This window comes from Carica papaya, chromosome 5, assembly GCF_054855325.1.
Source record: "Carica papaya isolate Zhongbai chromosome 5, ASM5485532v1, whole genome shotgun sequence".
In the NCBI taxonomy this organism is placed as follows: domain Eukaryota; kingdom Viridiplantae; phylum Streptophyta; class Magnoliopsida; order Brassicales; family Caricaceae; genus Carica; species Carica papaya.
In genome coordinates this window covers 39842621-39867826 of record NC_142313.1, presented here as the reverse complement: position 1 = coordinate 39867826, position 25206 = coordinate 39842621, and the positions used below count along the sequence as shown (strand labels likewise).

The 25206-nt window shown below is 37.7% G+C and overlaps 1 protein-coding gene across 1 annotated transcript; it reads right to left on the bottom strand.

Moving 5' to 3' along the window:
* Window positions 1-4978: 4978 nt before the first annotated feature.
* Window positions 4979-7517, bottom strand: LOC110810840 (Protein kinase superfamily protein). Its single transcript, XM_022037172.2, has one exon. The coding sequence runs from the start codon at window positions 7379-7381 to the stop codon at window positions 5219-5221; it is 2163 nt and encodes a 720-aa protein (XP_021892864.2). The 5' UTR covers window positions 7382-7517; the 3' UTR covers window positions 4979-5218.
* Window positions 7518-25206: the final 17689 nt, after the last annotated feature.

Genomic DNA, 25206 nt, shown 5'->3' with positions numbered 1-25206 from the left:
TCCAAAACAGGTCCTAAAGCATTGTCTTTTCTTCTGTTTCATGAGCATCAACCAGGTTTAATCCTAATCTTAGACATGCTTCTCTTTTCAAGTTCAATCTTAATAATAATCAGAGAATTTGTTGTTATTTGGAAGAACGTTGGGGGTATTTTAACTGTTCAATCTTAGTATCTTGATCTCGCTTGGCATAAATTTGGAAGGATATTTGGAATATTTAGCCCAGCTGTAGATGTGTTTGAACATTTAAGACTAGTCAGTTAAACTCTATTGTATAAAAGATTGCAAACCTTATCATTGATGGCTATTGAAATGATGAATAATAGACATATAATTCTTATTGTATTTGCCTTTTTGGGATAGAGGAGGCTAGGGCAACTTTGTCCTGGTATTTTTTTTTAAAAAAATATTAAAAAGATTTAATATATTTTTTAGGATTGGAACCATGAAGTTATATCTTGAGGCTCATTTTGCTACTGAAGAGGCAGCCATATTTTGAGATCTTGGGACCCAATCCACTAAGTAAAAATTAAAAAGTTTAGACAAAACTTTAATCCCCTCGCACATCTTTCCTAATCTCCAATTTACTCCTCTTCGTTAGTCTTAATAGAGGTTACTATGAGCTCCCAGCTGCTAAAAATTTGAATATGTGAGTTTAATATCTTAATAAATAAATTGTAGTGTTTGAAGAAATTTGAGTGATATGTAAGTTTGACACATTAACAGACAAATTATAATATTTAGAAAAACACGAGAGGTTGGTGATGTAGATATCGTGAAAGTTCTTGAAATATTTTGAATAAAATACTGTAATTTTAGGTTATTATCTTGAAAAAAATAATGTGGGACCTAATCCACTAAGTAAAAATTGAAAAACTTAGACAAAACCCTAATCTTCTCGCATATCTTTCATAATCTCCAATTTACTCCTCTTCATTAGTCCTAATAGAGTTTATTATGAGTTCTGAACTATTAAAAATTTGAATATGTGAGTTTAATACCTTAATAAATAAATTGTAGTGTTTGAAGAAATTCGAGTGATATGTGAGTTTGACACATTGACAGACAAACTATAATATTTAGAAGAACACGAGAGATTAGTTATGTAGATATCATGAAAGTTCTTGTAATATTTTGAATAAAATACTGTAATTTTAGGTTATTATCTTGAAAAAGATAATGTGGGCAAAGGTGGTGTAGTTGAAACTCTATAAAAGAGTTTGCATCCTATTAATTGTTGTTCATCATTAATTGATATCACGCCTTTACTTACATCATACATAAACACATGAAAAAATAATAATATTTACATTCGATCATCCTCAATCATTTTTATCATTGTCATCAGATATCAGAATTTAATTAATAAAAATAAATTTCACTATTATTTAAATAATTATATATATATATAGTAAATACCAAAAATATTCAAACAATTATCTTAGACGAAATACTACTTAAGAGAAAAGTTTGAAAGATTTGTTTAAAAATTTAAAAATTCAATTCAATCTCCTTTATGAGTTTTCCGAAACTTTAGGCCAGCACTTATAAATGTATATCAAGTACGTGAGTATTTAGTCGAACTTAAATACTACTATTTTAGTGCAGGTTGAGCATTCTCTATTCAGTTGCAGACGTGCTAATTGGTCGATATGTAATGTAGATATTGATTAATTCAGAAAGGAACATGAAGTTCTGTTTTCCAATTCAGAAATTCTGTTTCAATCGATGTAAGAAAGCAAGAAAAAGAGAAGCAGAGCCACGGATGAAAATGGCTCATGGGAGATATCAACGGCAAATATTCATGAAGAAAGCTGCATTTCGCTGCCTGTATCCTGGCTACTTCCAGAGCAGCCAATCCCCCTTCTTCTCTTTCTCTCTTCCCTCCTATAATGGCCGACTTCTTCGTGTCCGCTTCGTTTCAGAAGGAGGAGGTTCTCGTTAACTGCGATGTTACGGCGGAAAGACTACTAATCTTGCCTCCGATGGCTCCACCGCCTACAATCTTCTTCTCGACTATGCCTCTGGCGGAAATCTAGCGCGCGCCATCAACATTTTCTACCCTCTCTGTCCCTCACTTGGATTGCCCAAATTCCTCGTCAAGCGCTACAGTAATCTTTCCGGTTAATCAACGTGGTTACATCCACTGGGATTTGAGACCTGACAACATAATGCGTATGCGCTCCTCTGTTTTTTCCTCTGCACCGCCATGCATTTGATTCCTGAATCTGTCATTGAGCGTAAGCAACATCCTCCCTCTGACATTTTGGGCGCGTGGCTGCTTTGAGCTGGAGATGCAGATGCTTACCGAGAAGAATCTCTGGGATGTCTATCCTGATCACAGGCCTAAAGATCTTATGCGTCTGATTGGGGACAATACAAGGAATCTCGACTTCATATTCATCATCTGAGAGTGATGACGACTTTGATTCTGACGACTGCGTCTCTCAATCAGGCGGAGGATTCAAACTCACTGTCCTGCTCTTCTTCAGCGGATCCTAAACAGTTCCTCCCGTCATCCGTGCTGGAGTCTTTAGATGCTGCTGCTACTACTTGCTGAAGGTCTGTTGCAATCACTGCTTTTGGCTCTTCAAACCATCTGAAGATGACACTTCTTGATTCTATCTAATTATAAGTCATTAGGGTTTAGCGGCAAACCATCTTTTTACAGAGCTAGTCTTACACATTAGTGGAAAATCATTCTCTGTAGAGCTAGTATTGGACATTGAGCTGATGACTTTCAAATGTTCAATCATTTTATCTAAGATATCTTGTTTTAGTACGCAATAAACTGATCTTGGGACATAAATGGTTAATGAAACAATGTTTTCAGTGATGGTATTGCCTCTTTATAACTTACTTCTGTTGGTTTTTTATCATGGTATCTTCCATTTTTAGTAAAAAACAAAAAGTTAAATCTTGGTAGATGTTGTTTACTTCGTGCATTTCCCTTTTTGGGAAGATCATCTTCCTAACCCCTGCAACCTGCATGAATATTTCCTAATTTGTCTGCCAAACCCAGCAAAACAAATGCAAGTATTCTTCATTTTAAGCTTTTTTACATCTTCATTTTAATGTCATAATGTTGTTTGGTTTGACTAATCCTTTTTGGGTTGCATGCAGTAGCAATAACCATGAATTCAAACTCTTGCAAATAATTTTTCATTCATCATTCCCTCATACCTGTATAACAAGTTTGGTCCTCGGGAAAACCACATACTGCCTGCATTGTAATTTATAGTTAAATAATTGATCTGCTTCAATGGCCTTTATCTTTGCTTTAACTCTTTTTTTTTCTTTGAAATAAAAAAAAAATTGGATTATAGATCCACTAGAAAGTGGGTGGCCTTAACAGGATGTGTTAACACGAAAGATAGAAGTATTATTATTCACAAAAGTACTAAGAAGTTCTATTTAAATGATTTAGACCTGCATTACTCTTTAAAAACATTTTTATGCTGCAGTAACATATGCAAAGAAAGAAATCATTATGTACTTTTTAAACTTTTTCTTGTTTGGTATCTACCGGCGCGGAATGTCAAAGTTGATTGATTGTTAAGGGATATAGACGTAGTGGATAAGGGATTTTGTGTTTTAGTTTTTGAACATGTTGAATTTGGTTTCCTAGACTCTTCACTAGTGCATTTTCTGGGTTCTATTCAGATTGCTTATAGCTGTATTACTCTTGAAGAACATTCTTATGCTGCTGTAACATATGCAAAGAAAGAAAGAAAGAAATCAATCAATATTTGCTTTTTTTAACTTCTTCTAGTTTGGTATCTACTGTCTTGGAATATCAAGTTGCTTATTAAGGGAGATAGATGTAGTGGATAAGGCATTTTGTATTTTAGTTTTTGAGCATGTTGAATGATTTATGAAGGACAGTGGGATGTTTCCTTTTTTTTTTCTGATAAATTTGTGAAAAGGACAGTGGAATTTAATGAAGGAATGAAGAATAATTGGGTATGAAAGAATAAAGGCATTACTGTATTATTGTGATCAATGCATGTCTGCCATGGCAGTTTCTTTGATTTGTCCTTTTCAAGCTAAAATTTATGGACCACTACTAATTCTTTCCTGTCAATATACCATGTAATGTTTCTTCTTCTTGTTCCCTGTATCTGATTGTTTTAGAATAAATCTTTCCTCCATTCTTTCCTGCCACTTTTAGCTCATTTTGTTCTTAAGATAACATATATTTTAAGAACAGAAAATAGTCCTTCCATAATGGGAGACAAGTGGAAAGATTTTTTTAAAATTTTTTGTACAGTAGATTTTTAAATTTTAAAAAAAAAAGAAAGAAAGAAAAGAACAATGATCTTTTGTACAGTAGATGACAATCAGTGACTACTTTTTTTTGCTTTCTACTTTACTAAAAGTGATTAATGAAGGAACGGTTAGTTCCCCCTGGATTTAATGAAGTGTTAGTGGCTCATGATTTCATGATGTATACATACATATATATATATATATAGTAGTTATTGATTAGCTTTAATTTTGATGATGACTTGGGTGGCATGTCACTAGTCATGACCCATCAAAAGTCAAACTAAATTTTAAGCAGGAAGAATCTGTGTCTTCAAGCAACTTCAAATAAAGGAGCTTGTGAACCAGAAAAACCTAACTATGGTTTCTGGTGAAACTAAATCTTCTGAAGATCAGCATTTAGCACAACAGATTTTATATGTGAATGAAACAAAAAGAATTTTCCAGCCCAGGTTCCTTTTGAAAAAAAAAAAAAACTAAATCCTCTAATCTATCCCAAAACCAACTAGTTTCTTAATGATAAAAAAACCGCAAAATGCGTCGAAAAACCTAGTAGCTTGAGAACTCCACACCTAAGCATCGATAACCCAATTACTTTGTATACTCCAACTACTAGTTTTCAAAAATTTAAGATTAAGTTATTAGTAGTGTTTGACTTAAGTTTTCTCAATAATTATGTCTTTCCGATCTAGAATTGAGGTATCAGAAAAGATGATTTGGCAAATATGAGTTCACAAGCATGAACTTTCAGTCAACTGATATTTACATAAGATTAGTGGCAAAACTCTTCTATCTAATATGCATACATTATACAGCTTAATTGATCCTCATGACACACACGACAATCCTAAAATGTGTTGTTTGACTAGCCTTTTCCAATCATCTCTCCTACATTACAGTGACCAGAAAAACCCAGTGTTACAAGATAAAGGAAAGAGAAGAAATTTACCGGACACTACTCTGCATTGGCCTTCAGTTTTCTTCTTGATCTGTTGTATGGCTTTGAGGGTGGAGAAGGAGAGAACTCGAATGGTACAAGAGGTAGCTCCATCTCCCCTTTTAAAATCTTTACAATTTCTCCAATATCAGGCCGTAACTCCGGCATTCTCTGTAAGCATGTGAGGGCTAAGTTTATGCACAAGCTAGCCTGCTCCTTGTTATAATCCTCTTTTAATCTCTCATCTACAAGCTCAAGTATGTTTCCAGATTGAGCTAAATGCCTACACCAGCTTATTAAATTTGCTTTCTCAAGCTTCATAGGTGATGCAAGAACATGCAATGGCCTCCTACCAGACACAATGACTAAGATCAAAACGCCTAAGCTATAAATATCACCCTTCTCTATCAAGTAACCACAACTACCATACTCCGGTGCTACGTAACACAAAGTCCCTCTCATGCTCGTTGTGCTGCTCAGCTCACGGCTAAAAAGATCGCCACTCCACATGTCGCTTCCAGCAGAATTATTGTTCTTTCTCCTCCACCCTCTTCTGAAACTGAACTCTCCATTTGCATCACACTCATTTTGATCCAGTCCACCAAATTTCGTTGGCCTGTGGAAGCCAAATCTTCCACCAAGATCAAAACGCGGAAGCTTAAAGCCTTTCTTCCACTTTGTCTTTATACTTTTTAACTTAGTATTGGTATCCTTCTTGGTTATTTCATGCAAGTGCTCTTCTTTCCACCATTCTTTCATCTTCCTCTCTTTCTTTTTCCTAGTCTTCCTACCCACCTTACCTTCCTTTTTATCAAACCCTTTTTCTAAATTCTCAAACTGATCTGCTGGTTGTATCTGAGGTTCATTACCATCTTCAGATTTATTATTCAACCCAGTAGAAGTCTCCAATTCAGTTTTCTCAGGAGTGCCCTTTTTCTCATCATCCCAATCAGGATTTGTGGGACAAATTTGACTCCCTATCCACTCCATTACATAATCCTTACTACACAATTCACCACTCCCATCTTGTCTCCACCACCAATCTTTTCCCCATTGTTTGGAACCAGCCATGTGATCATCCCCAGCCAAGTTAGAGCTCAAGTTCAACTCCTTGCTATGATCAACACTACAAAACTCATCGTCATAAGTCAATAACTTACCGTTCCAATCATCCCCACCAACATCAACACCAGAGACCTCCTTCCCCTTTCCATGGCAACCCTTGTTTTCCCCACCCTCACTCACCATGTTGGCATTGTAATTTACAGAGTTCATGTTGAGAGCTCTAACATTATAACATGTCCTACTATTTTTGGAAGAAGAAGAAGCTTGTAAAGCAAGTGCAAAGTCTACCTCAGTGGTGGTCTCCATGGAAGTACCAACCGCCCGAGGAGTCTCTACGCCGCCCAAATTCCCAGACAGCTCCTGACTTCTTCCCAAATCCTGACTAAACAAATCCACTCCAAACTCTGCATCCACTTTAATCCTTGACAAACCAAAGTCTGAAATCTTTGCTCTGAAATCTGTATCAAGCAAAATATTACTGGGTTTAATATCTCCATGAATCACAGGTGGGTCACATCCAAAATGCAAGAACTCGAGCGCTTTTGCAACGTCGAGAATGATGTCAAACCTTCTCTCCCAACTCAACAAATCACTTGAATGGGAATCTCCAAAAAGTGATTCCTGCAAGCTCTTGTTTGGCATATACTCATAGACCAAGAATCGTTTGTTCTTTTCCACACAGTATCCCAAAAGCGTAACCAAGAAAGGCGATCTTAACCCACCAAGAATCTGCAACTCGTTATGGAACTCTCGCTCTGTCTGCAACGAGAAACTGTCAAGTCTCTTGACGGCAAACAACTTTCCATCTTTGACAACTCCCCTGAAAACAGTACCGGAACCTCCTTTGCCGATGACATTGGCGTCGTCGAAATCAGCAGTGGCAGTCTTGAGCTCTTTGTAGGTGAATCTCTGGAGCTTGAGAGGAGCAGTGGAGTCGATAGGGATGGTTCTGGAGCAGTTAACTAAAGAGCGCCACAGATGGTAAAGGAAGTAGAGAAGGGTGAAGAGAATAACAAGGGAGGATGAGATGGTGAGGATCAAGAAAATGAGTCTGGTTTTGGTGATGAAAGCTGGGGGTGGTTGAGTGGAAGAAGGAGATAAAGGCCTTGAAGGCATGGTGGGTTTTTGTGGGAAGTTGGAATAGTGCAGGGATTATTGGATATGCAGAAGAAGAGAAGGTCTAGCTATGGAGTTCTTTTTCTTTTTCTGGTGTTGGGTGTTTTCTGTGTCTGGTATCCAATGTGGGATTGCTTTACAGTTGGACAATGAATCAGAGAAGTTGATAATGTTGTTTAACTTTTTGATGGTGATTGACTCTGTTCTTAATTTTCATTAACTAATATATATATATATATATATATATGTATATATATCAACTTCATTGGAGAGCTGGACCTGCTTATGAAAATCTAATGGAGCAAATCACTCTCCTTGAAAAATAGTCAATCTCTCCACTAGTGGCCTTATATCAAACTATAATAATTGTTTTAGTATTTTTGAATTACTCAATTTATTAATTAATTTATTTATGAGATTATAATAATTAAATTAAATTAAATTTTAATGAATTTATTATATTTTTTAATTAAAAAATATTTTATGACAATAAATTTTTTAATTAAAATAATTATACTAGGCAAAAAATTTTATCTAATTTTTTTATTTTAAAAAAAATAGTCAAAACTAAACATGGGTTATTAATATTTTGTATAATATATTTTACATGTTATTATTTTATAAATATATTATATAATTAATAAAATATATAATTTTTACTTAAAAAAATAAAAATTTATGTATTTAATAATTAAAAAATCAAATTATAAAAAGTGATTTCTTTAAAATTTATGAAATGATGAATTTTTTATAATTGAAATAATACACTCTAAATTACATAATTATTCAAATTTTAAGGTTACAAATTATTCGGTAGTATATTAAATAAATAATAAATAAAATTCTTTTTGAAAATAAATATGCAATTTTTTGGGAAATAAATAATTTTTTAAATGTGGTAAGAAATTGGGTTTGGTGAGCACTAAGAGATATTGGGTTGACAAATTACAAGAGTTTAATTTTAATTTTGATTTTTTTTTAATACTTGAAATTGAAAGGAATATATGGTGGGTCCCACCGTGCTTTTGACCGAAGAAAAAGTTTGTGCAGAAAAAGTCGTGTCGTGTGCAAAAGTAAAAGAAGGGCAATTTGGTAAATCTCTTGGACACGCGCTACTCATGTAGAGCCCCTAGAGTGACTCATCATATTTTAAAAGCTATGAATAATATTAATTATTTATTTAATTTTATAATACGATATTTAATAATTAAAACATAAGAATATATGTAACGAAAATAATAAATACACATAAAAATATAATCTCACCAATTTATATATATATATATACACATACACACACTATTTTCTCATTTTAAATAATTTTTTTTGTTACTCAAGTTGATGGTTCGAATTTTTTATATTATCGTTTTAGTTTTGATATATTTTTTTTAATAAAATTTTTAATTAATTATATTAAATATTTTGATAAAACTAATAATATAATTGAAATACATATAAATTTTTTAATTTTAAATTTATTAATTTTTATATATTTTATATCTATATTAAATATTTTTTATAAGAATTCGTACCATTCAATTTGTCACTCTTTAGCATGTTATTTTTTTCGTAAAATTTTTTTAATTTAAATGATATAATTTTTTATTATTAAATTAATAATTCGATTTTTGTTTTTATCCCTTATTATTTTACAGTTTTTTTTCACCATTTTCTTTATATATATTATAATTGTTTTCTGTCAACTGTTGACTCGTTGATTTATAAATAATGAACCAATTTTTTTTAAAAAAAATCAGACTTAATAAATAAATTCATATACAGAAATAGTCAATGGGCTAATTGATTCGCATGTTTATCATTTTGCAAAAGTGAGTACCAAAACAGACTTAACCGTTGATTGAACCGATCTCAAAATTGACCGGGTTACATCTACGGTAGAAAGGGTTGGATTGAACTTTGTTTAAACAAATAGTAGTTTTTTTTTTCCGCCAGATGATGAACGAATCCACAAATTAAATAAGTGAACCATCTTGTTCGAAGCGATACAAGTGAAGCTAGGACTACAGACTACACGAATCAATTATTCGTCCGGTCAAATCTTTCAGAATTTTTTTTTTTAATGAATAAATTTTATTTTATTTTTAATTTCCTTTTTCAAATCCTATATTTGATTTTAATTGTCAAGCAATGTCTAAGCTATTATATTCTTATGAGTACACAAAAAAGTTTGATTTGCATGTGAAGTAGATGGAATATTATGCGTTTATGTACTTATGGATGTACATATATATATATGTACACACACACACTCGCATACACACGTACATGTCGATGCATAAATTTGGAGTAGGAATCTATTTTGAATGTCATGATATAGAGGTTGCATGCATCATCATCATCATCAATTTTCAATCCACTTTGGCCATGCAAGTTGATTACTTACGCTACGTAAACTATATTATATCTCCCCATGATTTAGATATAATATTCAAAACTTAATTATTTTAAATTTATTTATAAATTTTACTGGATAAATATATAAACTACATTATACATAATCAAAAATTGCATAAATATGAATCACAAACAAATTAAAATTAAATCATACTTTTAACTAAAATAAAATCGTTAGGCATTATCTTTTCGTTCAAAGTTCATTTCTAATTTGTAGCATTTATAATTTTTCGAGTTGTGCTAGGCACATGTATGTGCGTACGTAATTGTACATATAAAATAAATTATAATTTGATTTTTTACTAGATAATTACTTAATTAGTCTCTTGTTTAAGAATTTTATTTTTTATAATATAATATATAAAGAATTTTTATAAAATAAAAGTTCAAATTGCACCTTTTAATCATCATTGAAGAGAAGAAATTAAATATAATATATAGTGTATATAAAGGCTATATTTAGAAGAAATTCATAATCTTTATAGAAGTTAATTAATGAAATTGTATTTACTTTTAACTATGAAGATGACAATTTTTTTTAGAAAATTATAAAAATTGAACTCCTCGTTGATTCCATTTTAAATTTTACATAGATTTTAGATATAATTTTTACTTTTTATAGCAAAATTGGATGTATTTTTAAAAATGAATTCAATAAGAATCCTTGAGTTGTTTTTGAAATTAACCTAAAGACTTCAACTATATAGTTCAACATGCTGGTTCTCTAATTTATTTAAAACTTTACGACTATAGTTAATATATAATTAAATAAAAGCACATTATACATTACACGTTTCACAAAATATATTAATACATAAACAGAACGTTTAAAAGCTGTAGCAGCCCCGGTAATTCAAAATGGAAATTATATTATAAATATTAAATGCGAAAGCGAGATCAAAATTTCGGTTAACATCCCTTACACGAAAACCAAAAACGTACTTAAAATATAAAAGATTAAACTAACTAAGAGAGAAACTCGAAAATAAAACTATGAGTATGACTACAGAGTCTCTAGGCATCCCCTTCGTCGTCCTCCTGCGGAACGGGCTCGGGAACCATGTCTTCCTAATCTGAAATGGTTAGATAAGGAGTGAGCTACACTAGCCCAGTAAGAACATCACGATATCTCACCGTCACGGAGGTAAAGGTGGGTAGAAAAACACAAAAGACCAATGGAGCATGATTTATAACAAATCCTTTTTATTTATGATAAAACCTTTACCATCCACTTACCTCGGTGGAATTCATGAAACAATATAAGAAAACAATAACATTATCACAATCATGGAATAATATAAGCTGTAAAACATAGCACTTATCACGCATTTTGTAATTCAATCATTATACAACATATCCTTTTCTCATTTACCAGCCTACTAGTATCCATGGGGGTCCATAGGGGTCCCGCTACCCGTTAACCTTCAACATTCATAATCAGTTTCCAGGGCCGTCCCCATACCCCGTCCGGTATGGGCGCCAAAACCATAAACCTCAATACCCCGTCCGGTATGAGGGTGAAACGGGCCGTCCCCATACCCCGTCCGGTATGGGCGCCAAAACCATAAACCTCAATACCCCGTCCGGTATGAGAGTGAAACGGGCCGTCCCCATACCCCGTCCGGTATGGGCGCCAAAACCATAAGATCTCCATACCCCGTCCGGCATGTGAGACCACAATCCCGGTAGGGTTCCCTACGGACCCGGTCCGTCCACCATCTCCCAGGATATCTAGTCAGGCTAACCCCATCATAAAATTATCAGTCTACACAATCTTTCATTTTCCTTTTCCTCAATAAGCATCATCAATTCACATTTAAAAGAAAGCAAATCGTAATTCATGCCAAACAGACAACATACAGTATCAGTTCTTCAGTCTTTCAACCCATAATTAATAAAACAGTAATATATGCACTCGAAACTATACAATGAACACATCAAACCTCATAATGCATTTAAAGCTGTAAAACAGGCCAAATAACAGTAAATTATCAATCACACTATACTCGGGCTCCATTAGCAACCTTAAACAATTTCACACATGTGTTAATTCAAGAAATATCGTTTTATCATTTTGAACTTTAATACCGTGATAGGAAATAGGGTGAGGGGTCCTTACTTGTTTTCGGGATCCGAATACGATTCACAGTGCGCCTACAGGCCGTCCCTAATTTTCCCTGAATTTTTCCTGGGGAACTGAAACACACTAACGGTACCTGCACGTGTTCCAAAAAAAACCCAAATTAGGCCCAGGGCCTCTTTCGGCCCAAATCGCAACTCCGGCACGGCGGCGAGTCGCCTCGGGTTGGCTGTTTTCGGTCGTTTTCGGCCAAATTCGGCCACACTCGCATCGGTCCCTGTGAGAAAACAACCCTAAGGCCCTCGGGAGGCAAAAAAATCACGAAAAAACGGAGCTTATCGGCGGCGGCGCTCTCGGGTGCGGCGGCTCTCCGGCGAGGTTCGTGTTTTGGTGATTCGGCTCTGGTCAACCTGTAGAGAAAAGAATGGTGATCACGGTGATATAAAATTTGCATCAAACGGAGGCCGGGAAGGGCCTCGTCGGAGGCAAAAACCGAGAGGGGGCGCGGCGGCGCCGCTGGTCTTCGGCCGCGTATTTCGGCCGTTTGGCCGGGATTTTGGCTTCGATTTGGCCATAGGAGGAATCAGCGTGGAAAAACGAGTCGGGGGTATGAAATTTACCTCGATCGGCGGTCAGAAATTTCCCCGGTGCGGCGGCGGGTGGCGGCGGTCGGCCTCTGGTTCGTCTTCTCCGGCGAGCGGCAGGCGGCTAGGGTTTGTGGTCTGGTGTGGGGGTTATATTTATAACCCCTTGCCTTTTGATCTCAGCCGTCCATTTTGTTTTAATCTGGGCCGTCCATTTTTGATTAAATCTGGGCCGTCCGTGCGATTGATCTGGGCCGTTCGATCACGTCCACGCGGATCGCCAACGTGGCCCGTTCAGGAGCGACGTGGTCTTGCCACGTGGCAGGCCCCGGTTGGCCGGGACTGCTGACCGGGCCTGCTGACGTGGCTGCCGACGTGGCTTTTTTTTTTTCTCCTCCTCGGTCCGGGCGCTACAACTCTCCCCCCCATAAAGAAATTTGGTCCCCAAATTTGCCTTATTACTCTTGATCAAACAGATGGGGATATTGGGCCCTAAATTCTGATTCCAGTTCCCAAGTCGCCTCCCTGGGCGTGTGGTTCTGCCACATGACTTTTACAAATGATATTTCCCGGTTGTGGAGTATTCTGCTTTCTCGGTCCGTGATACTGACCAATATTTCTTCATAAGACAAGTCCTCTCGGAGTGGAAGCGGTTCGTGAGCCAAGACATGAGAAGGGTCCGGATTGTACTTACGTAGCATAGATACATGAAACACATTATGAACCCGGGAGAGCTCAGGAGGCAGTGCAAGTCTGTAAGCAGTGGTACCAATCTTGTCTAAGATTTCAAAGGGTCCAATATATCTGGGGTTTAATTTTCCCCTCCTGCTGAACCTGCTAATTCCCTTGAAGGGGGTGACTTTAAGGAACACCCGGTCGCCTTTCTCAAAGGCCAGGTCCCTTCTCCGGGTATCGGCATAACTCTTCTGCCTACTCTGAGCTGTCTGGATGTTCTTCTTGATCTTAACTATCTTGGACGTGGTTTCTTCTACCAAATTCGGGCCAAACAATCTTCTATCGCCCACTTCCTCCCAACAGATCGGCGACCTGCACAGACGCCCGTATAGCGCCTCGTATGGGGCCATGCCGATGCTTGCTTGGTAGCTGTTGTTGTAAGCAAACTCTATCAGAGGTAGGTGGTCGTCCCAATGGCCCCCGGAGTCAAGGCCACAAGCTCGGAGCATATCCTCCAGCGTACGAATCGTCCTCTCTGATTGTCCATCGGTTTGGGGGTGGAAGGCAGTACTAAGAGACAGCTTTGTTCCCATAGCTTGCTGGAAACTATTCCAAAACCGAGAAGTGAATATGGGATCCCTGTCGGATACCACTGTTACTGGAACTCCATGTAGTCTGACTACCTCCCGGATATACATCCTTGCCAACTTATCCAAGGGATCAGTCATTTTGATGGCCAGGAAGTGGGAAGACTTAGTGAGTCGGTCAACAATTACCCATATAGCATCATGTCCCGATCGTGCCTTGGGTAGTCCCGATACGAAGTCCATGGTGATATGTTCCCACTTCCACTCCGGAATCGGTAAGGGCTGAAGTAACCCGCCCGGGCGTTGATGTTCTGCTTTGACCTGTTGACATACCAAACATTTAGATACAAAGTCGGCTATATCTCTCTTTATCCCATTCCACCAGAACCGAGGTCGCATAGTTTGGTACATTTTCGTACTTCCTGGATGCATGGCGAACCTTGAACTATGGGACTCTGTCATGATGTCTCTTCTTAACTCACTGTCGTCTGGGACACACACTCTGTCCCTGAAACGAATCAATCCGTCGGCAGAGATCTGAAATTCTGAGTTCACTCCCTGTTCTGCATCCTTCTTGCGGGTTACTAGGGCGGGGTCGATTGACTGGGCTTCTTTTATTCTTTGGATTAACTCGGGTTGGACTGCTAGATGGCTCAAGCATGTGGCCCTCTTCAGATCTCGCAGTCGAACCTGCTGCGTGGCCCCAATGGACCTGCATTCTGAAACCATCAGATGGGCCAGGGTGCCTGCACTTTTCCTGCTGAGGGCATCGGCTACTACGTTGCCCTTACCTTGATGGTATAGGATGTCACAATCATAGTCCTTGAGGAGTTCCATCCACCTTCTCTGACGCATGTTGAGATCCTTCTGAGTGAAGATGTGCTTCAAACTCTTATGATCGGTGTAGATATGAAAGGTCTCTCCATACAAATAATGGCGCCAGATTTTCAGGGCGTGTATGATTGCGGCAAGCTCCAAGTCATGGGTAGGATAGTTCTTCTCATGATTCTTTAGCTGTCTAGACCCATATGCTATAACCTTTCCATGCTGCATCAGGACACAACCCAGACCCAGATAGGAGGCATCGCTATAAACTGTATACCCTCCTGATCCACTCGGTAGAGCCAGCACGGGTGCAGTAGTCAGTCGCTTCTTCAATTCTGAAAAACTCCTTTCACAGTTCTCATTCCAATCAAACCTTGCATTCTTCTTTGTGAGTCGGGTTAGAGGAGCCGCTAGACTGGAGAACCCTTCGACAAACCGGCGGTAATAACCTGCCATCCCTAGGAAACTGCGAATTTCCTTAACTGTTGTCAGCCTTTCCCAACCAAGTACCGCTTCAACCTTTTCGGGGTTCACTGACACTCATTCCTTCGATATAACATGTCCTAGGAAGGCGGTTTGCTCGAGCCAAAATCCACACTTGCTCAACTTTGCATACAACTTCTTTTCCCTGAGTACCTGTAGGACTTGGGCAAGATGACGAGCATGTTCTTCTCTACTTTTTGAGTAGACTAAGATATCATCGATGAACACGATGACAAATTGATCCAAGAACTCTCTGAAGATTCTATTCATTAGATCCATAAAGATGGCCGGGGCGTTGGTTAGCCCAAACGGCATAACCAGGAACTCGTAGTGTCCGTACCTGGTTCGGAATGCCGTCTTGGGGATATCCTCCGCTCTTACCTTTACCTGATGGTAACCTGATCGTAGATCTATTTTAGAAAAGATCTGTGCACCCTGCAACTGATCAAAAAGGTCATCAATCCGAGGAAGAGGATATTTGTTCTTGATTGTTACCTTGTTTATCCTTCTGTAATCAATGCACAGTCTCAACGTTCCATCTCCCTTCCTTACAAAAGTAACCCCGGCACCCCATGGGGAAACACTGTGCCTAATGAAGCCACTGTCTTGTAGCTCAGTGATCTGTTTCCTTAGTTCTTCCATCTCGATGTGACTCATTCGGTAAGGAGCTACTGAGATGGGTTGGGTACCTGGCTGTAAGTCTATGGTGAACTCGACCTCCCTGTCCCTTGGTAGACCGGGCAGTTCATCCGGAAATACGTCTGGAAAGTCTCGGACTACTGGAATCTCTTGGATACAAACTTCTTTCTTGGGTTTACCTAGTTAGAGAAAATACAAGATTAAGGCACTGGAAATCAAGAAAAACTTGCCATTCGGGAAATCAGTACTGGATAATTTTTTTTAACTTGTAAAAGGCTCATCGTTGGGAGGATTAAATACAATCTTTTTATTAAAGCAGTCTATGGTGGCATGATACGCCGCTAGCCAATCCATTCCTAGGATTACATCAAAATCCCCTATGTCTAACCCTATAAGGTCTACCCTCAATTTCCTATCTGCTATCTCCACGGCACATCCCCTGTAGACAACCTCTCCTAGCAATGTCTCCCCCCCAGCGGTAGATACAAGCAATAATGAATCAAGTCTATCAGGTGATACAGAAATTTTGGAAGCAAGAACATGTGAAATAAAAGAATGTGATGCACCAGTGTCAAACAAAATATGAGCAATGTGGCCAGAGATAGTATACATACCATGTACCACGTCCGGGTCTGCGTCGGCATCCTTCTGGGTAAGATTGTAAACTCTACCCTGGATTGGAGGCCTTCTCTGATTCTGGTTCCTGGGGCATTCCCTTGCATAGTGCTGGGCACTGCCGCATATGCGACAGGTGTCGTTGAGGCGGTAGCAGGGTCGGTCCCCGTGATCCCTGCCGCAGTGCTGGCATATCTTCCCACGTGCTGCCCCCATAGCCTGAGGAGGAGCCTGAACGGCAGGCCTGGGCCTCTTACTGGGTTGGACAGGCATGGTAGGTGCTGGCCTGCGGAGCGGGGCTGAGGGTCGGGAACTTCCCGCTAGCTGAGGGCGGGTGTCGAAGCTCCTTTCTATGATCTGCGCCTTTGCCAGGACTACCGAATATGTCTCCAGCTCCATCACCAATAAGTGCTGTCTGATCGCCGGGCGGAGGCCCCACTGGAATTTCCTGGCCTTTCGGCCCTCATCCAACAATGTCTCTGGGGCATGTCGGCCCAGCTCCAGGAACTTGTGGGCATACTCTGACACTGTCATATTACCCTGGACCAATTGAGCAAATTCCAATTCCTTTAAATGTTGGATGTGTTTAGGGAGATACTCCGCATGGAAGGCCGCTAGGAACTGCTCCCAAGTAACTGGTACAGGCAGGGTGGCCCGCTTGAGCTCCCACCAGCGTACCACTTCCCCTACCAGAATGTAGGAGGCAATGGCAGTCCTCTGCTCAGGAATTACTCCCAAGGTCTCAAAAGCTCTCTCAGTCTCTGCCAGCCAGTATTGGGCTTCTTCGAACGAGGATCCCCCTGAGAAGGTAGAAGGGTTCAGTCTCCTGTACCTCTCTATGAAGCCGGGGTCGATCAAGGAATGAGCAGGGTCCCGGGGTAGAGGGACTGGGACCGGCTGAGGGTGAACTGGGGGACCTTGTGGTGGAACCTGCTGATGTGGTGGGGGCACTGGAAAGTGCTGTGGCAGCGCCTGCTGGTACTGTGGCTGTGGTACCGGGTCGTACCGCGACTGTGGTGCCGGTTGGTACTGTGGAGGAACAGGCTCCTGCCGGGGTGGTACGGGATCAGCCTGCTGTAGTGGGGGCTCAACCTGCGCTAGCGGAGGAGGTCCGAGTAACTCCCTTCTCTCCTCTTGCCTTCGTTGGGCAGCTACGAGAGCCTCCACCATCTCATACAGTCTGTCAAGATCCTCCCGAAGCGAATTATCCTGAGCCGCTCGGTTTAGTGGGGGCCTTCCTCTCCTCATTCCCGTGTACCTGCATTCACAAGGAATGATTGAGTAACGATATATCGGTGAGTATTTATCTAAGGCACTATTGTGTAAGGGATGGGTCCGAGGAAACGCGGCTCTGATACCAACTGTAGCAGCCCCGGTAATTCAAAATGGAAATTATATTATAAATATTAAATGCAGAAGCGAGATCAAAATTTCGGTTAACATCCCTTACACGAAAACCAAAAACGTACTTAAAATATAAAAGATTAAACTAACTAAGAGAGAAACTCGAAAATAAAACTATGAGTATGACTACAGAGTCTCTAGGCATCTCCTTCGTCGTCCTCCTGCGGAACGGGCTCGGGAACCATGTCTTCCTGATCTGAAATAGTTAGATAAGGAGTGAGCTACACTAGCCCAGTAAGAACATCACGATATCTCACCGTCACGGAGGTAAAGGTGGGTAGAAAAACACAAAAGACCAATGGAGCATGATTTATAACAAATCCTTTTTATTTATGATAAAACCTTTACCATCCACTTACCTCGGTGGAATTCATGAAACAATATAAGAAAACAATAACATTATCACAATCATGGAATAATATAAGCTGTAAAACATAGCACTTATCACGCATTTTGTAATTCAATCATTATACAACATATCCTTTTCTCATTTACCAGCCTACTAGTATCCATGGGGGTCCATAGGGGTCCCGCTACCCGTTAACCTTCAACATTCATAATCAGTTTCCAGGGCCGTCCCCATACCCCGTCCGGTATGGGCGCCAAAACCATAAACCTCAATACCCCGTCCGGTATGAGGGTGAAACGGGCCGTCCCCATACCCCGTCCGGTATGGGCGCCAAAACCATAAACCTCAATACCCCGTCCGGTATGAGGGTGAAACGGGCCGTCCCCATACCCCGTCCGGTATGGGCGCCAAAACCATAAGATCTCCATACCCCGTCCGGCATGTGAGACCACAATCCCGGTAGGGTTCCCTACGGACCCGGTCCGTCCACCATCTCCCAGGATATCTAGTCAGGCTAACCCCATCATAAAATTATCAGTCTACACAATCTTTCATTTTCTTTTTCCTCAATAAGCATCATCAATTCACATTTAAAAGAAAGCAAATCGTAATTCATGCCAAACAGACAACATACAGTATCAGTTCTTCAGTCTTTCAACCCATAATTAATAAAACAGTAATATATGCACTCGAAACTATACAATGAACACATCAAACCTCATAATGCATTTAAAGCTGTAAAACATGCCAAATAACAGTAAATTATCAATCACACTATACTCGGGCTCCATTAGTAACCTTAAGCAATTTCACACATGCGTTAATTCAAGAAATACCGTTTTATCATTTTGAACTTTAATACCGTGATAGGAAATAGGGTGAGGGGTCCTTACTTGTTTTCGGGATCCGAATACGATTCACAGTGCGCCTACAGGCCGTCCCTAATTTTTCCTGAATTTTTTCTGGGGAACTGAAACACACTAACGGTACCTGCACGTGTTCCAAAAAAAATCCAAATTAGGCCCAGGGCCTCTTTCGGCCCAAATCGCAACTCCGGCACGGCGGCTCCGCCGTGCTCCGGCGACGCCGCCGCCGCTGGCGGCGGCGAGTCGCCTCGGGTTGGCTGTTTTCGGCCGAATTCGGCCACACTCGCATCGGTCCCTGTGAGAAAACAACCCTAAGGCCCTCGGGGGGCCAAAAAATCACGAAAAAACGGAGCTTACCGGCGGCGGCGCTCTCGGGTGCGGCGGCTCTCCGGCGAGGTTCATGTTTTAGTGATTCGGCTCCGGTCAACCCGTAGAGAAAAGAATGGTGATCATGGTGATATAAAATTTGCATCAAACGGAGGCCAGGAAGGGCCTCGTCGGAGGCAAAAATCGAGAGGGGGCGCGGCGGCGCCGCTGGTCTTCGGCCGCGTATTCCGGCCGTTTGGCCGGGATTTTGGCTTCGATTTGGCCATAGGAGGAATCAGCGTGGAAAAACGAGTCGGGGGTATGAAATTTACCTCGATCGGCGGTCGGAAATTTCCCCAGTGCGGCGGCGGGTGGCGACGATCGGCCTCTGGTTCGTCTTCTCCGGCGAGTGGCAGGCGGCTAGGGTTTGTGGTCTGGTGTGGGGGTTCTATTTATAACCCCTTGCCCTTTGATCTCAGCCGTCCATTTTGTTTTAATCTGGGCCGTCCATTTTTGATTAAATATGGGCCGTCCGTGCGATTGATCTGGGCCGTCCGATCGTGTCCACGCGGATCGCCAACGTGGCCCGTTCAGGAGCGACGTGGTCTTGCCACGTGGCAGGCCCCGGTTGGCCGGGACTGCTGACGTGGCTTTTTTTTTTTTTCTCCTCCTCAGTCCGGGCGCTACAAAAGCTCTTGAACCAAATTTTTTCATGCTCAAGTTTGACTTGTTTAATTATGTAAATTTTTTCTCAAACTCGAATTCAAACTCAATTTAAGTTTACCAAAATTGAATGAACCTTGATCAAATACAATATAAATGCTCATAAACATATTTGGTCCAGTGCTACCTTACTTATAATCACTACCAGAGAAGTGACATGAATATATAAATTTCAGTAGTTGAAAGGTTAACTGGCAATTGAGAGACTCTTATGACAGCTAATATGAGAGGGATTCTTGTAAGTGTTGATTGTTGATAATTCTTTATAATTGATGCTACTATTTACTATTCAACGTTAAATTTTTTATTGTCCCGTATTTTTTTTACGCGTTTTCATATGTAAATATCATTACATTATCATGTGTACACTCTTTAACATTTAGAAATTATATATTCAATGTACAGATATCGTCTACAAGTTAAGTAACTGATAACTTTTACTTATATGACATTTGTTAAATTTTAAATTATAAATGGTAAAAAATTCTCTAACTCATTAAAACCATCTACCATAATAAATACTGTTGAGAGTTTTAATTAAAATCTAATTGAGTTAGGAATATGTCAGTACGAATTTTTGATTAAAAAAACCATAAAACACAAGAATTCACTTCACATACATATTCCTCCTTCATTTTCATTTTCTTCCTTTATCTTCATCTTCATCTTCATACTCAAGCAATGGCCAAATTATAACATGTCAACACCAAAACACTATTCTATTAAATTTAATGGTCTAACACTAAAATACTTTATATTATTTTATTTTTAAACTATTCATAATATATTTTAATCGACCAATCTCTTATATTTTATTTGATTAAATTAAATTCGTTTATATTTTATTTTTAACTTTTAGTTATTTAATATTTTCAATTTAGCAATAATTTATATATCTGATATATGACTAAACTAATTCTATTTATATTTTTAGTTTTAGATAACTATTTATATTAAATAACTAATTTACGTCAAATATAAAATTAATTTAGAATTAAAATATTATTTCTATTTATATTCTCATTCTTATTCCATACACTTAAATTTGAACAAAAATTTGGTTTCATACAAGTTTAAAAATTTAATTAAATACAAAAAACAAATCTTTCAACTTTATCCATAGAAAATAATTATTTACTATAATAAGTATTGATTTTATTTTTTCAAACGTTCCCGCGCTAATCTCGTATGACAAGTGGCGTCATCTCAACCGTTGGATGATAGAGAGAAGTAATAATAGAATTGGATAGAGATAAGTATTGATTAGAATGATTGTAGTGGAGATGTGGGCCCACCACTCATCTGAATTGAGTCATCATATCACATGTTTCCTCCGTCCATTCAACACCATCCATCATATACGTTTTGAATTTGCTTCCAAATTCGTTGGATTCTTGACACGTCACCAAAAATTATAATTATTATTTTTAAATAAAATTTAAAGATCACAAAAATTATGATAATTTATTAACTATATATATATATATATGTATATATTATATGTGTGTTCGGAAGGAAAAATTATGTAAAAATTTTCAATATGAATGAATATCTATGATTACATGTAATATATGTATGCTATATTACATGTATGTTCACAAAGGTTATTATTATGGTTTTCAAAATATTGTATTATTTTCTGTTAATTATATAAAAAAAATATTTAAAATTTCAAATAGTGGAATATTTGAATTTTCATATAAGATATATATAGAAAGTATTTAAAAAATATATAAATCATTTAGTAAAGTATTGTTATAAAGAATTATAGTTCTAGATAATATATTTATTAAATTAAAATTGATTAGTTATGTGTCGCATTATAAGAGTTGAATTAATTTCATCAAAAGTATAAAACCAACGCTCGTAGAAACAAAACGAATGTTTAATCATAATATTTTTTAACAAAAAAATAAAATTTACCAAAATCCTAATTTTCTCGTTCCATTTATATAATTTTTTTAAAATATAATTTTTGTAAACGAAGAGAACAGTTAAATAATTGAGGAACTTAGAACTTAAAAGCATATAAGTTACCACATTTGCCTTGTTCATACCAATTCTAGCATTATCCCTTAGTATTAAATTTATATATTTTTAGTCAATATGAGATATGTTTATTATATAAAAACAAATCAAGGCAAATGGTGAAACCTCACTTATTCCAAGTGAGATATTCTCGTCGGATAAATATTTTACATAAGTAATAGGAAAAAAAAAGCATCACATTTTGTGAAATCTTATAGATTTTTATTTAAAAAAGAATTTTTAGATACTAATGCAATTCAAAGATTTTGATACAATAATCAATATATCTTTAGTCTATTTTTCTTATTCGATCAATGATTTCTCTTTTTCTATATCTGTCTCTCTATTTAACCACTTCTTTAAATTTTAAAAAAAAATTTCTCTTGAATTGTCGGGTTCTTTTTATAAATTAGTATTTTAATTGAGGATTCTAATGAGTGAAGTTTGAGATGAGTTTTACCGAACTTTAACTCAATCTATTCTTATGAAAAGTAAACCCAAACTTAACCATAATCTGCAATAAATCTTTTATTATCTTTTTGTAACGTTGAGTTTACGAGTTATTCGACTTGAATCTTACCAGTTATTTTATTATATTAATGTATATAATTATATTATATTTGCAACACCCCCAAATCCAATAATGAGGAGCAAATCTACTCAAACTATTATTTATACAATAAGCCCACAAAATATGCATATGCACAGTTAAAGACTTAACATAAAACTTAGCATCTCATGTGATATATATATACAGTAATGATATATATAAAACATAAGGTCAAAATTTAGAGTTTAATAAAATAAAACGAAAATTTCTAGAATATAAATAAAATATATATGCACTGAACAAGTTTTACTCATCTGACAACGGTTCTATCTCTTTTTTTTTTCATTTGAAAAATATCATGGTGAAAATTAATAAGCTTCACCATTTCAATACGTATTTCCGTTCTTCCAAAACTCAGATTATACATCATGTAAAACATATAATATGTGATAAATTCATTAGTAATGTTTTTAATACAAAATTTATTTATACTTTTCGCCATTTATTAGACTAGAATTTATTTATTAAACACAATTATTTCGGATATTCTAATTTTATATTTTTCTAATCGAATTTCTCTATTATACTCGAATATCATTTATAGTCTCAAGTATCACCACATACACTCGAAAGAGCATACACACACTTGGAAGGTCATCTCTAAGGTTTCATCGCACGACGCCGTTTATATCGTCGTCAAAGAGAGGTGAAATGGATCCCCCCATCGCATAGATAGCACACACACAAAATCTCACATTAGTCATAACAGTTACATTTGTTAAATGACCCACACTCACAAACACCTATCCACATTTGGATTAGGTTTCAAACTCTATCAATGTGCAAGTTCACCATACCCGCTGAACTTCAGTCACACACACACTATCTTCCTCGATTCAGACTAAACAAAAATGTATCCAGGGTCCATATACTATTCACTCACATCCACTCATATTTTAGTTTTTTATTATTTCCCTTTTATTCTCACTCCACTCTCTCTAGACAACGGATTTCTTCGACGTGTGTATCCTACTCTCATCTCAAAACCCAACCTCAGAAAAACAGCAGGCTTTCCCTTCATTTGTTTGTGCCCTTTTTTTAATATATTTAAGTTAATTTATTTTGTAACCATAATTAATTCATTTTCTACTTTTATTTGTTTTCTTACGTTATTTCTTTTTTCTCAACCTTTCACTTTATTGGTGGTTTTTTTTCACTTATAAATTTTATTCCTTATCACACATTCAAACATTGATCAGTTCTTAAATTTTTCTGGTTTCCATCTCCTCATGATTTCCAAACAAGTTAGGGTTTACTTGTCATATGTCCCACAATCAAATGAAACCATGTCCAGTGATACAAAGACCAGGAAAATCAAGGGTCCCAAACTCATTCTTGGCAGTTTCCACTGTTGGAAGATGTCTAAGTTATGTTCTTCATCAAGGAATCAAGTCAGTATCTATTATATATTAAAACACACACAAATTTAAGAATACACATGTATAAGCTTTTAAAATCCCAATCCAAGTTTGGAATAAGGAAATACTTACCAAAGTTCCTCAAACAGATTGTATTCCACTTGATCAACGGCTTAGAATCACCATACATAAATAAAATTAAATTTAATTAATAGAAATGAACTAAACCTAAAAGAAAACTACTAACATTGGCCGTTTTGGGTAATTATTAACAACAAGCTCGTTTTTCGGTATTTGACGAACCACCACTTCAACTCCTTGCGTAGGTGTGGGTGATTTATTTTCTAAAATCTATACATATACACATACATATGTATTAGCATCTGTATTCACCAAAACTCCCCAACGAAAGAGGAAAAGAAGAGTCACATGATTCAATTTGGGTGCTGTGAAGGCCGAACAACCTCAAGTTTCTAGATTTTCACCACTGGAAATTATTTCTGGTTTTTCCGAGAAGACCCTCACACTCACCATGGCGATGTGAGCACTCTAGCTCTTGAAATCAGCACACACACGTTAATATTCATTTCCATCGAGAACTCACGTCGAAAGAGGAAAAAGAACTCACCTGGTTCGGGTTCAGTGCCCAAAAAACCCGAAACAACCTCGACTCGATTCCTACCTTCTAGAGAATGGTTTCTTTGGTTCCCCGAGAGAACTCTTCACTTATTGCGACGGTTGGGCAATTTGGTTTCACCCTTACATGCTGGTTAAAGTGAAACACGGAAAAGGAATCTCGAAAAAATAGAAAGGGATGAAACTTACCTATTTTCTAAATGCTGACGCTGCGCGCAACACGGCTTCAGAATCTGCCAACAATGCAGCGTTTCTCGATCACGGTTCTCTTTCCCTTTCCTTCCTTCGACCTTCCACCTCCGCGATACCTATTCCTTCCTCTTCGGCTGTATTTCCTTCTCTTTTTTTGGTTTCCTTGCTCGTCTCTCACTCTCACGGTGTCCTCGTCTCCCTCTCGGCCAGACCCTCACTCAGCTCGACCTCTTCTCTCACTCACTCGACTCAACTTTCTTCCTTTCTCATATTCGGCTCTCATTTGCTGAATGAAAGAAAAATCCTATTTTGTTCCTTTAAATACCAATTTCCCTAGCCATATGATCTTGCAATATTAAATAATAGGTTGTTCAATTGGATGTGATTTCCAGCCATCGGATCTCTCAAACGGTGCAATTTCGACCATCCATTTCTTGATTTTTATTTGCC